General features: G+C 40.1%; 1 protein-coding gene across 12 annotated transcripts in view; it reads left to right on the top strand.

The window, feature by feature from the left end:
- Positions 1-13,278, top strand: part of dtnba (dystrobrevin, beta a) — a 505,261-nt gene that overhangs the window by 204,512 nt on the left and 287,471 nt on the right. For all 12 annotated transcript variants that reach the window (XM_072251383.1, XM_072251379.1, XM_072251384.1 and 9 more), the window contains one exon: positions 1,531-1,616. In XM_072251383.1, coding sequence (XP_072107484.1) covers positions 1,531-1,616 — 86 coding nt within the window. The remainder of the gene's footprint in view (positions 1-1,530; positions 1,617-13,278) is intronic.

Below are 13,278 nucleotides of genomic sequence, written 5' to 3'. Positions count from 1 at the left end.
GGTCTGACCAAAGTCTTAATTAGTTCTAACGTTACTTCACAGCCCTTGAACTCAATCCTATGGTTGATGAATGCCAACATATACCTTCTTAACAACACTTGTCAATCTGCACAGCAGCCTTAAGTGTCCTATGGACACAGACCCCAAGATCTCTCAGATCCTCCACACTGCCAAGAGTCTAACTTGTATTAGATTCTGTCTTCAAATTTGACCTACCAAAATGAACCACTTCACACTTATGTGGGTTGAAGTTCATCTGCCACTTCTCAGCCCAGTTTTGCATCTTATTGATGTCCCGCTGTAACCTTTGACAACCCTCCAGACTATCCACAACGACCCCAATCTTTGTGTCATCAGCAAATTTACTAACCCACCCTTCTACTTCTTCATCCAGGTCATTTATAATAAAAAAAAAGTCACAAAGAGGAGGGCTCCCAGAGTAGATCCCTGAAGAACAGCACTGGTCACCGACCTTCATGCAGAATACGAACCATCGACAATCACCCTTTGCCTCTGTGGGCAAGCCAATTCTGGATCCGCAAAGAAAGGTCTCCTTGGATCCCATGCCTCCTTACTTCCTGAATGAGCCACGCGTGGGAAACCTTATCAAATGCCTAACTGAAATCCCTATACACTACATCCACTGGTCTGCCTTCATCAATGTGTTTTGTTACTTCCTCAAAGAATTCAGTCAGGCCCATAAGGCACGACCTTCCCTTGACAAAGCCATGCTGACTATCCCTAATCAGGTTTTGTCTCTCCAAATGCTGATAAGTCCTGCCTCTCAAGATTTTTTCCAACAACTTGCCCACCACTGATATTGAACACCTCTTCCTTTTGGCTTCCATTTCGTGAAACAATTCTAGCCTCTTTATGAAACTAAGGTAATATATCCCAATATTATTTTCCCAAAGTCAACATACAATTTCAAAGGAGCTTGATGAACTTTGGCACATTTTGATTTTTCTAGAATTTTAAGAGACCCTTCAAACCTAATAGTGTGGAGGGGAGAAAAGAGCAGGTTTAAATTTGTATCAAACCACCCCAGACCCATACCCTTGATCGGTTAATGAGAAGACATTCTCCAAACTTGATCATACTTTAAGTGCAAGTGTGATATGCTTGGTTTCCTGATGGTCAGGAAGTCCATTCATTAGAGGCTTTAGAATAAGGTTTTGCCCAGTGAAGATGGAAATTAGAAGAAATTTCTTCTGTTAGGTGTTTGTGAATCTTAATTCTCTTCCATAGATATTTGATGGAAACCATATCTTTAGAAGTACACAAGGCTGATGTAGACCCATTTTTTGTGTTTAGGGGAATTGAGACTTAGAAGCAAAACAGGGAAATGGAGCTGAAGCTGGATATTATTGAATGGCAGAGCACGCATGAGCGCTTTATAGCTGATTTCTGCTCATATTTTCATACACAAATGTTCACAAGGGGCAAGATGAATAGCTGAGTGCTTTTCAGAGGGAATCTGTGCATAGTTAATGTTGTGACAGTGACTGTAAACTGGGTATTCTCTTGCAGTGAAGGGCATGGGAAGTTGACCGTATTCTCAGTTAAAGCCATATTGGCAACAATGTGCGGAGGCAAGATCTTGGACAAACTTCGGTGTAAGTACAAATGATGTTTTAATGTTAAGCATTTGAAACAATCAGTCAGGCCTTTGTTTGGTATTTGCTGATGGGTGTGTTCTTTATTTATTGACCTTTGATCAGAATTCTGGCAGTATTTTCCTTCCTACACTTAGGCATCCTGGGGCATTTGGTCTAAAAGCCTTCTTGACGTATTTGGCTTTGCTGTTCAAAGGCTAAACACTGGAATTATGCCTTCTAAGTTAAAAATCATGTGGACTCACTAATTTTTTGTACAGTGCAAAACCTGAAAATAAAGCTATTTATTCTGTATTCTAGATAAAATGCATGGATTTGATTATTCAAAAACTAAAAATTAGGTGGTTCCAGTTTAAGCAGACTCTCAGTTTTCTGTTAGAGTTTGACTCTGAGAGTGCGTTATTTAATTTGTACCTTATTTGATATGAAATTTATGTTGATCATTTTTAATCTAAAACAAATTGCATTGCCAAGTTAGAAACAAAAATAACTTGCTTACAAAACGTTTCTAATCCTCTAAGCTGATTCAAGTCTTAAGAGAGTCTAAGAGGTCTGCAGTTACTGTGCAAGATGGATTTATATTCATATGTTTAAAATATGCTTCAGCCCTATATTGAGATTTCTAACCACAAGTGTCCTCCAGATGGTTCGAGACTGGATGTAAAATGAAGGACAGATTCAATTACTGCCTGCATTCTAATTAGTTAAATTTGTTGTAATATTTTAATATATATTTGGCACCATTTTTGGCAAGTTGAAGGGGTGGGGTGTGCAGGATAAGGAGAGTTTTGTCACAGAGTGTGTTTGTACTGAAAAACACCTAGAGTACATTTACTGTTGTAAGAGCGTGAATGTACAAACAGCGGAGCTTGGCCAGTTGTCTTGGTCCCATCACCACAAATGAAGACTTAGAGTAACTTTGTGAAGTCTGTGTGGTAGCTGGTATGTGAATGCTAACCCGTGTTGTGAGAAATCATGCACAAACAATTTGAATTTGCCTAAGACGATACCCAGCAATTTTGTACAAGTGCCAGACTTAAAGACTTGTGAGTGATAAGCTTTAATATAAGATACTGCACATCATTTTCATTCTCCTGATGCTCCTACGTAAGAACACAAGAAATAGGAGCAGGAGTAGGCCATCTGGCCCATTGAGGTTGCTCCATCATGCAATAAGATCATGGCTGATCTGGCCATGGATGCATCTCCACCAACCTGCCTTTTCCCCATAACCCTTAATTCCCCTACTATGCAAAAATCTCTCCAACCTTGTCTTAAATATTTTTTCCGAGGCAGCCTCCACTGTTTCATTGGGCAGAGAATTCCACAGATTCACCACTCTCTGGGAAAAGCCGTTCCTCCTCATCTCTGCCCTCAATCTACTTCTCCGAATCTTGAGGCTAAGTCTCCTAGTTCTAGTCTCACCTACAAGTAGAAACCACTTTCCTGCCTCTATCTTATCTATCCTTTTCATAATTTTCCTACGACTGAAATAATAATAATAATAATCCTACAATTGAAAACAGTGATTGACCTGGTCCCAACGGTCTGTGAGTTTCTGATCTCAGCCTCCTAGCATGACAGAATTTGAAGCCTAATAAGAGGATGGATGTCTCAACATGGCCCTTCATTGTACTGCATAAACACAGCAGATTCTGCCACTGATGGAGGAACTCGGCAGGTCAGGCAGCAACTGTACAAATGAATAAACGGCCAACATTTTGGGTCAAGGCCCTTCATCAGGACTGGAAAGTAACGGGGAAGATGGCAAAGTAAAAAAGGTTGGGGGACGAGGAGGAGTGCAAGCTGGAAGATGATAGTTGAAGCCATGTAGGTCAGGAAGGGGGATAAACGAAGAAGCTGGGAGGCGATAAGTGGAAAAGGCAAAGGACTGGAGAAAAAGGAACCTGATAGGAGAGGAGGATAGATCATGGGAGAAAGGCAATGAGGAGGGGCACCAGGGTGAGTGTGTCACGTACCCCGTGACAGGAATAAAGAAACCAGCAGAAATAGAAACCACTTTGGAGTCCAGTATTGCTAATAACTAATAATATTTATTAATAACTACACAATACAGTAAACTAAGTGAAGATAAATCAAACAGGTTAGCAAGAATTATATATATAAGTAAGTAAATCAATAGTGTGGAAAAATATGTATGAAAACCCAAGCTTCTTTAAGTCTAGGGGTAAAAAGATACAGTCTTACGATGTTGAGTAAAGTTCAGTTCAGTTCAGTTCATGGTATTTAGTTGAATGGCGATGGGGAGAGAGAGTGAGTTGAGTCTTCAGGTGAACTGTTGCCGTTGATTTTCTTGTTGTCGTCCGAAATCCTTCAGAAGTCACCGACTGTGACTTTAACAACAAAGGGGACCGTACTTCGGTGTGGTTGAGCTGTCTACCCAGGCCAGGGTCGGACACATGGACAACTCCCCACTAGTCTTGCCTTTGAATTTTCACTGGCAGGGCACTTGGATCAATCCGCCTGATCGATCCTCCAAAACCCACTTTCTCTGCGGGCACAGCAATGCTCATTCAGTGTCCAGATCATGTGTCTGAGGTCTGTATCATCTGACCTCCTATTTATCTCACCGTGCTGAGCATCACCTGTCATTCAAAGAGTCCCTCCTTCCTTTGTCTGCAAAAAAATGCAAGCAAGCAACAAGTCCTTGAAAGTAACATCAATAATGTGCTGTTGGTCACCGTAGCAACTTTCGAGCTGCTCGGTGCTGTCTCCAAACCCAACTCAGTAGAAATCCAAAGTTACTTCCAGTGCCTTAAAGTGACAGTCCAACCGTCAATCTTCATCTCTCTCTCTCTTTTCAAAACAAATCATCAATGATAAATGACTCTCTCTGCCTCTCTTCAAACAGTTAATAGGGGCACTCTTGGATCCCCTCACAAGTGGAAAAAAGGTAAGACATCAGAGTAGGATGTAACTGCATAACTAATTGAGAAGAACACCTTCTCCTTTTGAGGGGCAGCCATCTTACACCATTTAAATGGACATTGTCTTACAATTTCACCAACTGATATTAATCTTCATTTCATGCCTGGCTGTGTAAGAGGTTCAGAGTTGTTAGTGACTTGAATTTGAAGATCCACGGTTATGCGAAAAGAAAGGCAGTTCTATGTTTGAGTCTGTGGCTTTCCTGGTGCAAAAATAAAGGACATTGAGGGACTGCAGAGTATTCTGGGGCTAAGGAGTGAGTCAGGTTCTTTTGTACAGAAGACATGGGGAAGTAGAATAGAGATCTACTTCCTCAATGTTTAAAAGCATAGTGTGGGTAGCAAGCTGTTAGACTCTTGGCAAATTGGAATTAATTCTGGACAGGAGGCCGTTGTTCAAAATGGATGTGTACACCCTAGTATTGTGTATGAATGTAATAGGCTGCAAGAATTATCAGATGGAAGATAAAATTTAAGGCAGGTGGTGAAGTGGTAGACTTTGGTGTAAAGATTAATCAGAGACATGATAGATTAAATGGGACATTTCCAAATGATATGCGAGAACAGAGGGTCCTGGTTGTGCAGGTGTAAGTTGGAGAGTACATTGGCAATAGTTTGTTAAGCAAATAAAATGCTGGAATTCATATGCCGAGCACAAAAGCCAAGAAGATATATTAAACCTGTGTTTACATTGTCAACGTCCACTGGTATATTGCATCATATTTTGGTCTCTACACTCAAAGTAGCATTTAGAGGCCTTGAAGTGCAGAAAGGATTCTCTTGAATAATTTCAGGAATGAGGAATTCCACCTGTTAAGTTCAATTGAAAAAGTCGGGGTTTTTCTCTGGAGCAAGGAGGCTAGGGGGATTTTAAAGAGCTGTTGAAGATTACATGGAATTGGTCCAAATTGTGGCAGCTTCTGATTAGGCAAACAGATAAACTGTTCTTCTGAAGGTTTCAGGGTCAGCATTCAGCTTTACTTATTTATTACATTGAAGTATACAATGAAATGTGTTGTTTGCATTAACAGGCAACATCCAAGGTTGTGTTAGGGCAGCCTGCAAGTGTCATCCACTTATCATGCCCACAGTTTTCAGCAAAACAACACAAGCAGCAGGAACAACAACAGGAAACAAGTCCCTTTCAGATCTTCCCGCCCATTCACTTAAACATGCAGACAGACAGGCCTCCAACCCCAGGAAAGTTTGCCTTCAGGCCTTTAGTCCTTGGCCCTGAGCTGTCAGACTTTTGCCTCTAACTTCAGAATTTGCAATCCTCTTGGTTTCAAGGGTAAAAGAACCAGTGGTGTCTTGGGGGAGGGGGTGAAAATTGAAAATGTTTACTCTAAAGAGTATTTATAACTTGGAATTGTTTGCCTGCAAGGGGTGGCTGGGGGAAAACTGAATGAAAGGGAATTGGAGAGTCACTTGAGAGAAAATAATTTGCAGCTCCTTGCAGAAGGAGCAGGCAACTGATGGGATTGGTCCACGCAGAGTTAGAATGGACTCCTTTGTGCTGTAGTAGTTCTTCCTAATTTGGCAAGAATGACCAGTGTAAGAGTCATAATGGTTATTGTAGGAAATAGAAAGCAAATATCACCTTAGTTCTGCAGGAAGACTGTTGTCAGCTTGCTGAAGTACACCATCAAGTGGAGTGGAATGAGATTTATTGTAAATCTGGCTCTCTCACAACCTAGAATACTTGATTGTGTCAGATGAGAAGGAATGTACAAAGTTCATAAAGTTCAAGGTAATCTTATTACCAAAGCACACGTGTCTCTTCATACACCCCTGAGATTCATTTCCTTGTGGGCATTTGCAGTAAATATAAGAAACCCAATAGAATCAATGGAAGACCATCCCCAACAGGACAGATAATATCCAATTGGCGAAAGACAACAAAATGCTGTTACCTGTCTCGTGAGCTTGATGTAATTATCTTCTGATGGGCATGATGTAATTGTCTCATGATAGCGGGGTGATGTGATGTCATGTGATGGCATGTGCCAACCGGTATAAATGGGAAGCCGTAGTCTGTTGCGTGGTTGTTTTGTTGGGAGTCACAGTCGGTGGTTATGCAATCGCAGAAGGAGAGAGAGAATGAAGAATTACCAGCTTCGTGCGAACCCAAAGAATTGGGTTGAAATCAATGGCGTTCTGTGTATCTTGAAGAGGTTGATGTGAATTATGGCACACACTTTTGGGTAACGCCTGCATGGTCTCGGGTGTGTGGTGACCACCTCCGGTGAAAGGTCAGTTACTTTGAGAAATCTTTCTCTTCATGATCTCTTCGGATAAGGCATTTCTCGGCTGGAATCTGCATCCGCAGTTTCACCTATGCTTCAGGAATCGCTCGCTGGTTCGAGAAGTCTCTCCTCTCACTTACTTTATGTATCATATGGACTTATTAAACTCCCACCTTAAGACTGTGCTTAAGTAAGATCTGTTAAGAATTGTCTTTAAGTTCGACTGCTTGATAACTAAAGTTGCATAACATTGTTAACTTCCGTTTACGTTAGTCGTTTGTATACTTTTCTATGCTTTTGAGTAGAGGTTAATAAATTTCGTTGTTTACTTATAAAAACCTGACTCAATATCTATTGCTGCTGATCCGTAACAAAAATTGGGGGCTCGTCCAGATTTGAACAAATTTAGAGCTTAAATGGTTGTTTAATTATCAATCTGATTGGAAAAGGGGAAATAATCGGTTCCTTTTTTTTGGTTGATTTGTGTGTAGTAATCAGCAGCAATGGATATTGGTGCTTTTCTGGCATTACCAACCCGTGAGGTATTAGCGAAAGCCAAAAAGGGTGGGGTACTGGAAATTGCTGAAGAGCTGGAGCTTACTGGGATAATGTCGGCTATGACAAAGTCAGTGATTCAGAGGAAAATAGCTGACCACTATATTGTTGCGAAAGTGTTTGATGAGGAGGTGTTAGAGAAGTTTCCAGTAAGTAAACTTGAGATGCAGCTACAAATGCAAAAAATGATGTTAGAGAGATTTAAAGTGGAGGTAGTGGAACGGGAAAGAGATAAAGACAGAGAATTTAAGCTAGCAATGGAGAGGTTAAGGCTCGAGAAGTTTTGGGTATCCGGTTGTACCGTTTATTGCTGGTCAGGAAGTTAAATTGGTTCCTCCATTTAATGAGGCAGAGGTTGATAAATGCTTCCAGCATTTTGAAAAAATTGCTCAGAGTTCAAATTGGCCGAAAGAGGGCTGGCTTGTCCTTTTACAAAACATTATATAAAGGTAAAGCACAACAGATTTATATGGCCTTAACTAGTAAACAGGCAGCTGATTATGATACTGTGAAGCAGGTTATATTTAAAGCTTATGAATGGTTCCGGAAGCTTATAGACAGAGATTTTGGAGTCTGAAGAAATCTGTGAACCAGACTTACGTGGAATTTGACTATGACAAATCTGTGTTTTGAGCGCTGGTGCACCTCTAAAAATGTGAATGGAGAGTATGACAACTTGAAAGAGTTGATTTTAATCGAGGAATTTAAAAGGTGTGTCCCTGATGGCATAAAGGCATATTTGGATGAGAAGGGCCCTGCCATGTTGCCAGAGTCTGCAAAATAAGCAGATAAGTATGCTCTAACCCATAAGAGTAAGTTTACTCCGAGTAAAACTTTCCAAAAGAGTAACGTGGATGGTCAGGGTAAACCAGAAACTAAATCGGAAGCTAGTGATAAAGGTAAGGATGAAGGGAAGCAAGTGAAGGAAAAATATTTTGGTCCTATTTGTCACTATTGTAGGAAACCTGGTCATGTTATGGCTAATTGTTTCCGTCTGAAGAAGAAGAAAAAGGAGACAGATCCAGATGCTTGTGTGCAACACTTTGAAACACCCATGAACCCGTAAGGTTTGGGACATTCAAAGGAAGCTCTGTCAAGGTCTGACAGAGTTAGGAAGGGATTCGATCCTTTTATGTCAGAGGGATTTGTTTCCATGAATGAAGGGTCCACTCAAGTACCAATAAAAATTCTTCGGGATACTGGGGCTTCTCAGTCAGTCATGTTAGACAGTGTTCTAGAGTTTAATGATGAGACTGACACTGCTGAAGTAAATCTTATATGAGGTATTGAGGGCAACCTTACACCTGTACCTCTGCACCAGGTAGCTTTACGGTCAGGGGTAGTTTCAGGATCTGTTAAAATCGGACTACGACCCAGTTTACTGGTGGAGGGTGTCTCCTTATTGTTAGGGAATGACCTAGCAGGTGGAAAAGTTGTTCCTGCAGTGCAGCTGACAACTAAGCCAATCACTGATGATCCAAAAGATGGATTCTAACATGTATCCCTCCTGTGCAGTAACCCGAGCTATGGGCAAAAAGTCTGCCAAGGCAGATAGTTCTGTGCAGCATGGGTCTGCTACCCTTGACAGCTCAAATTGGGATTCAGATTTTGATAACTTGTCAGGAACTTTCCCAACCTTCCTTGTTTGATCAAGATGCTTGTAGTGAGTCTGACCATAAACACTTGCCTTTGTCTAGGAAGGAGATTATAGCGGAGCAGAGCAGAGATCCTGAGATTGCCACCTTGAGAGAGAACGGTCTCCCAGATAATGAGATTGAGAAGGTGCCAGTAGGGTTTTATTCCAAGAGTGGAGTGTTAATGAGAAAGTGGAGACCACCTGAGATTCCTGCAAATGAGGATTAGGCAGTTGTTCACCAGGTAGTCGTTCCTAAGGTCTGTAGGAATGTGATTTTAACTTTGACTCATAGTATGCCCTTAGGTGGCCATCTAGGTGTGAAGAAAACTGAACAAAGTTACGAAACACTTCTTCTGGCCTGGTTTGAGGAAAGATGTGGCGACATTTTGCCGAACTTGTCACATTTGTCAGGTTGTGGGAAAACCTAATCAAGTTACCCCAGTGCCCCCATTGCAACCTATTCCTGCATTTGGTGAACCGTTTTCTGAAGTTATTGTATATTGTGTTGGCCCATTGCCAAAAACTAAAACTGGCCATCAGTATTTGCTGACCATCATGTGTACAGCATCTAGGTTTCCAGAAGCAATACCTCTCAGGAATATAAAAGCCAAAACTGTGACGAAGGCTCTCATAAAATTGTTTGCTTTATTTGGGTTGCCTAAAGAAATCCAGTCTGATCAGAGAAGTAATTTTATGTCTGGATTATTCCAACAGGTAGTTTATAAACTAGGAGCCAAACAGATTACATTGTCTGCATACCATTCAGAATCACAGGAGGCCTTAGAAAGGTTCCATTCTACCCTCAAAACCATGAATAGGAAGTTCTGTGTTGAAAATGAGAAGGATTGGGATGAAGGGAGTTCATTTGCTTTTGTTTGCAGTAAGGGAGTCAGTGCAGGAGTCCTTAGGCTTTAGCCTCTTTGAACTTGTGTTTGGGCACAGAGTCAGAGGATCTTTGGCATTGTTAAAAGAACAGTGGATTAACAAAGAAGTATATACTAATTTGTTGGATTATGTCTTAAAATTTAAGGAGAGATTGCAAAAAACTTGCAGGTTAGCAAGGGAAATTTTAAAATCTGCACAGGAAAGAATGAAAACTTGGTCTGACAAAGAAGCTAGAATGAGGACATTTAAGCTGGGAGATAAGGTGTTGGTTCTTTTCCCTGTGCAAACCAACCCTTTACAAGCTAAATTTCATGGACATTAGGAGATTATATCTAAAGTTAATAGTGTGGTAAAAACACCAGATTGACAAAGGCCAACACAGCTTTTCATGTAAACATGATAAAACCATATTATGAAAAACAGTCTGCCACTATAACTGCTGTCAATAACAATGAGTCTGATCTCCCTGGGAATTTGGTAGCTGATCCATCTGAGACTTATCTTAAACCGAACATTATTTCCGCCAGACTACCAAATTCAACAATTTTGGAACTGTTAAACTTGGCTAAAGGTGAATTTGTCCATGCCACTGTGACCTATCTTGGTTACGTTTGTGGGTCAAAGCAGGCTGGCTCCTGTTCAGGCAATTTTGGAGCTTCCCACTCCAACCGGTAAAAAAGCTCTGAGAAGATTCTTGGGAATGGTAGGATATTACCGTAAGTTCTGTAAGAACTTTGCTGAGATTGCCCTTCCATTGACTAACACTCCTGAAGAATGGTGAAAAGTTTATTTGGAAAGATACTTGTCAGGAAGCATTTGATAAATTGAAAGCTATCCTATGTTATCACCCTGTGCTCAGGTCACCTGACTTTGAAAAGCTATTTTCCCTTGCTGTGGATGCTAGTGACAAGGCTGCAGTAGCTGTGTTACTACAAAGGGATAATTATGATGATGTTGACCATCCTGTGGCTTACTTTTCCAAGAAATTTAATGGGCATCAAAGAAATTATTCAACCATAGAAAAGGAATTATTATCCCTAATTTTAGCTCTGCAACATTTTGATGTGTATGTTGGCGCAACTCAGAAACCTCTCGTGGTTTACTCTGATCATAACCCATTGGTATTTTTGAGTAAGCTGAAACGTAAAAATAGAAGGTTGTTAAATTGGAGTTTGATATTACAAGAATATGATCTCTTAATAACTCACATTAAAGGCAAAGATAATGTAAGTACCATATGTCTGTCCAGATGTTGAATTTGCAATATGTTTTTTTTTGGAGTGGAATTTTGATATTTGTATGCACTCCTGCCATATGTTATATTAGTACTGTATGATAACTATGTGTATGGTTCATTTTGTAAATTTTATGCATTTGTGTATTTTGAAAATTGTAGTTGAAATTTTGCTCTTGATAGACCAAAATTATCTTTGGAGGTGTTACCTGTCTCGTGAGCATGATGTAATTATCTCCTGATGGGCATGATGTAATTGTCTCATGATAGCGGGGTGATGTGATGTCACGTGATGGCATGTTCCAACCGGTATAAATGGGAAGCCATAGTTTGTTGCGTAGTTGTTTTGTTGGGAGTCACAGTTGCTGCTGATCTGTAACAATGCAAATACAAAATGAGAAAAAACAAAATAAATAAACAAACAAACAAGCAAGCAGTAAATATTGACAAAATGAGTTGTAGAGTCCTTGAAATTCAGTCTATAGGTTGTAGGAACAGTTTATTGATGGGGAGAGTGAAGTTATTCCCTCTGGTTTATGAACCTTATGATTGAGGGGTAATAACTGTTTCTGAATTTGCATTCTTGAGAGTTGAATTCAATGAGTCCTTTAGTTTGGTAAGACTGTTAAAAAGTACTTTACACAAGGGAAATTACAGGCTGCAGGTTGCAGTGAGATTAGTTGAGAAGAAATATATTTAGAAGTTTTGTAAACTGCCCGCAGTGCGTTGTTGTGGATTCCATGCCATTACCATTTCCCAACATTCAGAAAAAGATTCCTAGTACTCCAGGGCTTTGAATGTTCACACAAAGTACCAACATCAACATGGACCAGTTCAGCTAAATCATCAGTTTTGTGCAGTACATTATCTTGGTGAGGAGTCACACTTTAAGTATAAAAAGTATACCTTATAGCTGACCTAATGTGGTACAGCAGAATATCTTAGAATCTTTCTCTTCGGCATTGTTTTCGGTGTTTGAAATTGGATGATGGCTGGATGATGAACTTTTCAGCTGAAAGTTCTGGTGTCTTGGTTTTTGTTGTACCCCCAAGAAAAGAGAACAGAGGGCATGTATTGTCTTTAATTGCCTTGGATTAAGAGCTGGTTCAGGTACTGATTCTTCCCCATTTAAGTTTGATTAGATTTTTTTTGAGTAGGTAAGGTAATTTTATTGGGTGAGGATATTGTGGTTGATGTAGTCTACATCGACTCTCCAATTAAAACTTTTGACCAAATTCCACATCAGAGGTTGGTTTAAAAAGTAAGAAACTGTCACTGGTAAAGCATCTGCAGACTTTCTCTTGTTACTGGTAGAGTTGTTGAAGATTGTGATTCTTAATTGTGCACTGGTGATCCATGAGAGGCATTTTTCGTAGTTAACATGGAATATTATCGCAGAAGCACTGATGCAGGTTTTCCCGTCTTTTGGCTGATTTGATTGCATTTGGAGTCCACCACACTGGCTGATTGACTCTATGGACAATAAACCACAAGGGAACGTCTGTGGGAATGATTTTAAATTAAATTTTGTTCTTTGCTGTCTGTGCATTAGTTTGCCATTTTATTTCATGCTCTGTCTGGTTTGTTTGCACAGTCATCTGACTAGTTCTCTGCTTGTAGTTACTGAAAACAGTGTTTTATAATGTTTCTGAAATTTGCATTATGTCGTGCAGACTTGCACGTTTTAGCAACCACATTTGGATGTTAATTCTGCAAAATTAGTGTTACACTTCAAAGAGGGATATTATTAAGTAGTTAATTTTGAAATTTAGAGATTTATTTCCAGACATTCCAAAAAGAACTACAGTAGCCTCACATGATGTAGATGTTGGAAACGCCAAACCCTTAAAGCAGCAGTTGAAGACCATTTGTCAGAAATGAGAAGACAAAATAGCTTTGTTAAGGTGCAGGGAGGAGAGACCAGAGGGATGTCCCTGATTGGATAAAATTCGGGTGGCTGTGGAAATGAATCTCAGGGTTGTATATGGTGACATAGACAGTGGCATGCAAAAGTTTGGGCAGCTCTGGTCAAAACTTCTGTTACTGTGAATAGCTAAGCGAGTAAAAGATGAACTGATTTCCAAAAGGCATAAAGTTAAAGATGACTCATTTCTTTAATATTTTAAGCAAGAAAACTTTTTTATTTCCATCTTTTACA

Source organism: Mobula birostris, chromosome 2, assembly GCF_030028105.1.
Source record: "Mobula birostris isolate sMobBir1 chromosome 2, sMobBir1.hap1, whole genome shotgun sequence".
In the NCBI taxonomy this organism is placed as follows: domain Eukaryota; kingdom Metazoa; phylum Chordata; class Chondrichthyes; order Myliobatiformes; family Myliobatidae; genus Mobula; species Mobula birostris.
This window is presented reverse-complemented; position numbering and strand designations above follow the sequence as displayed.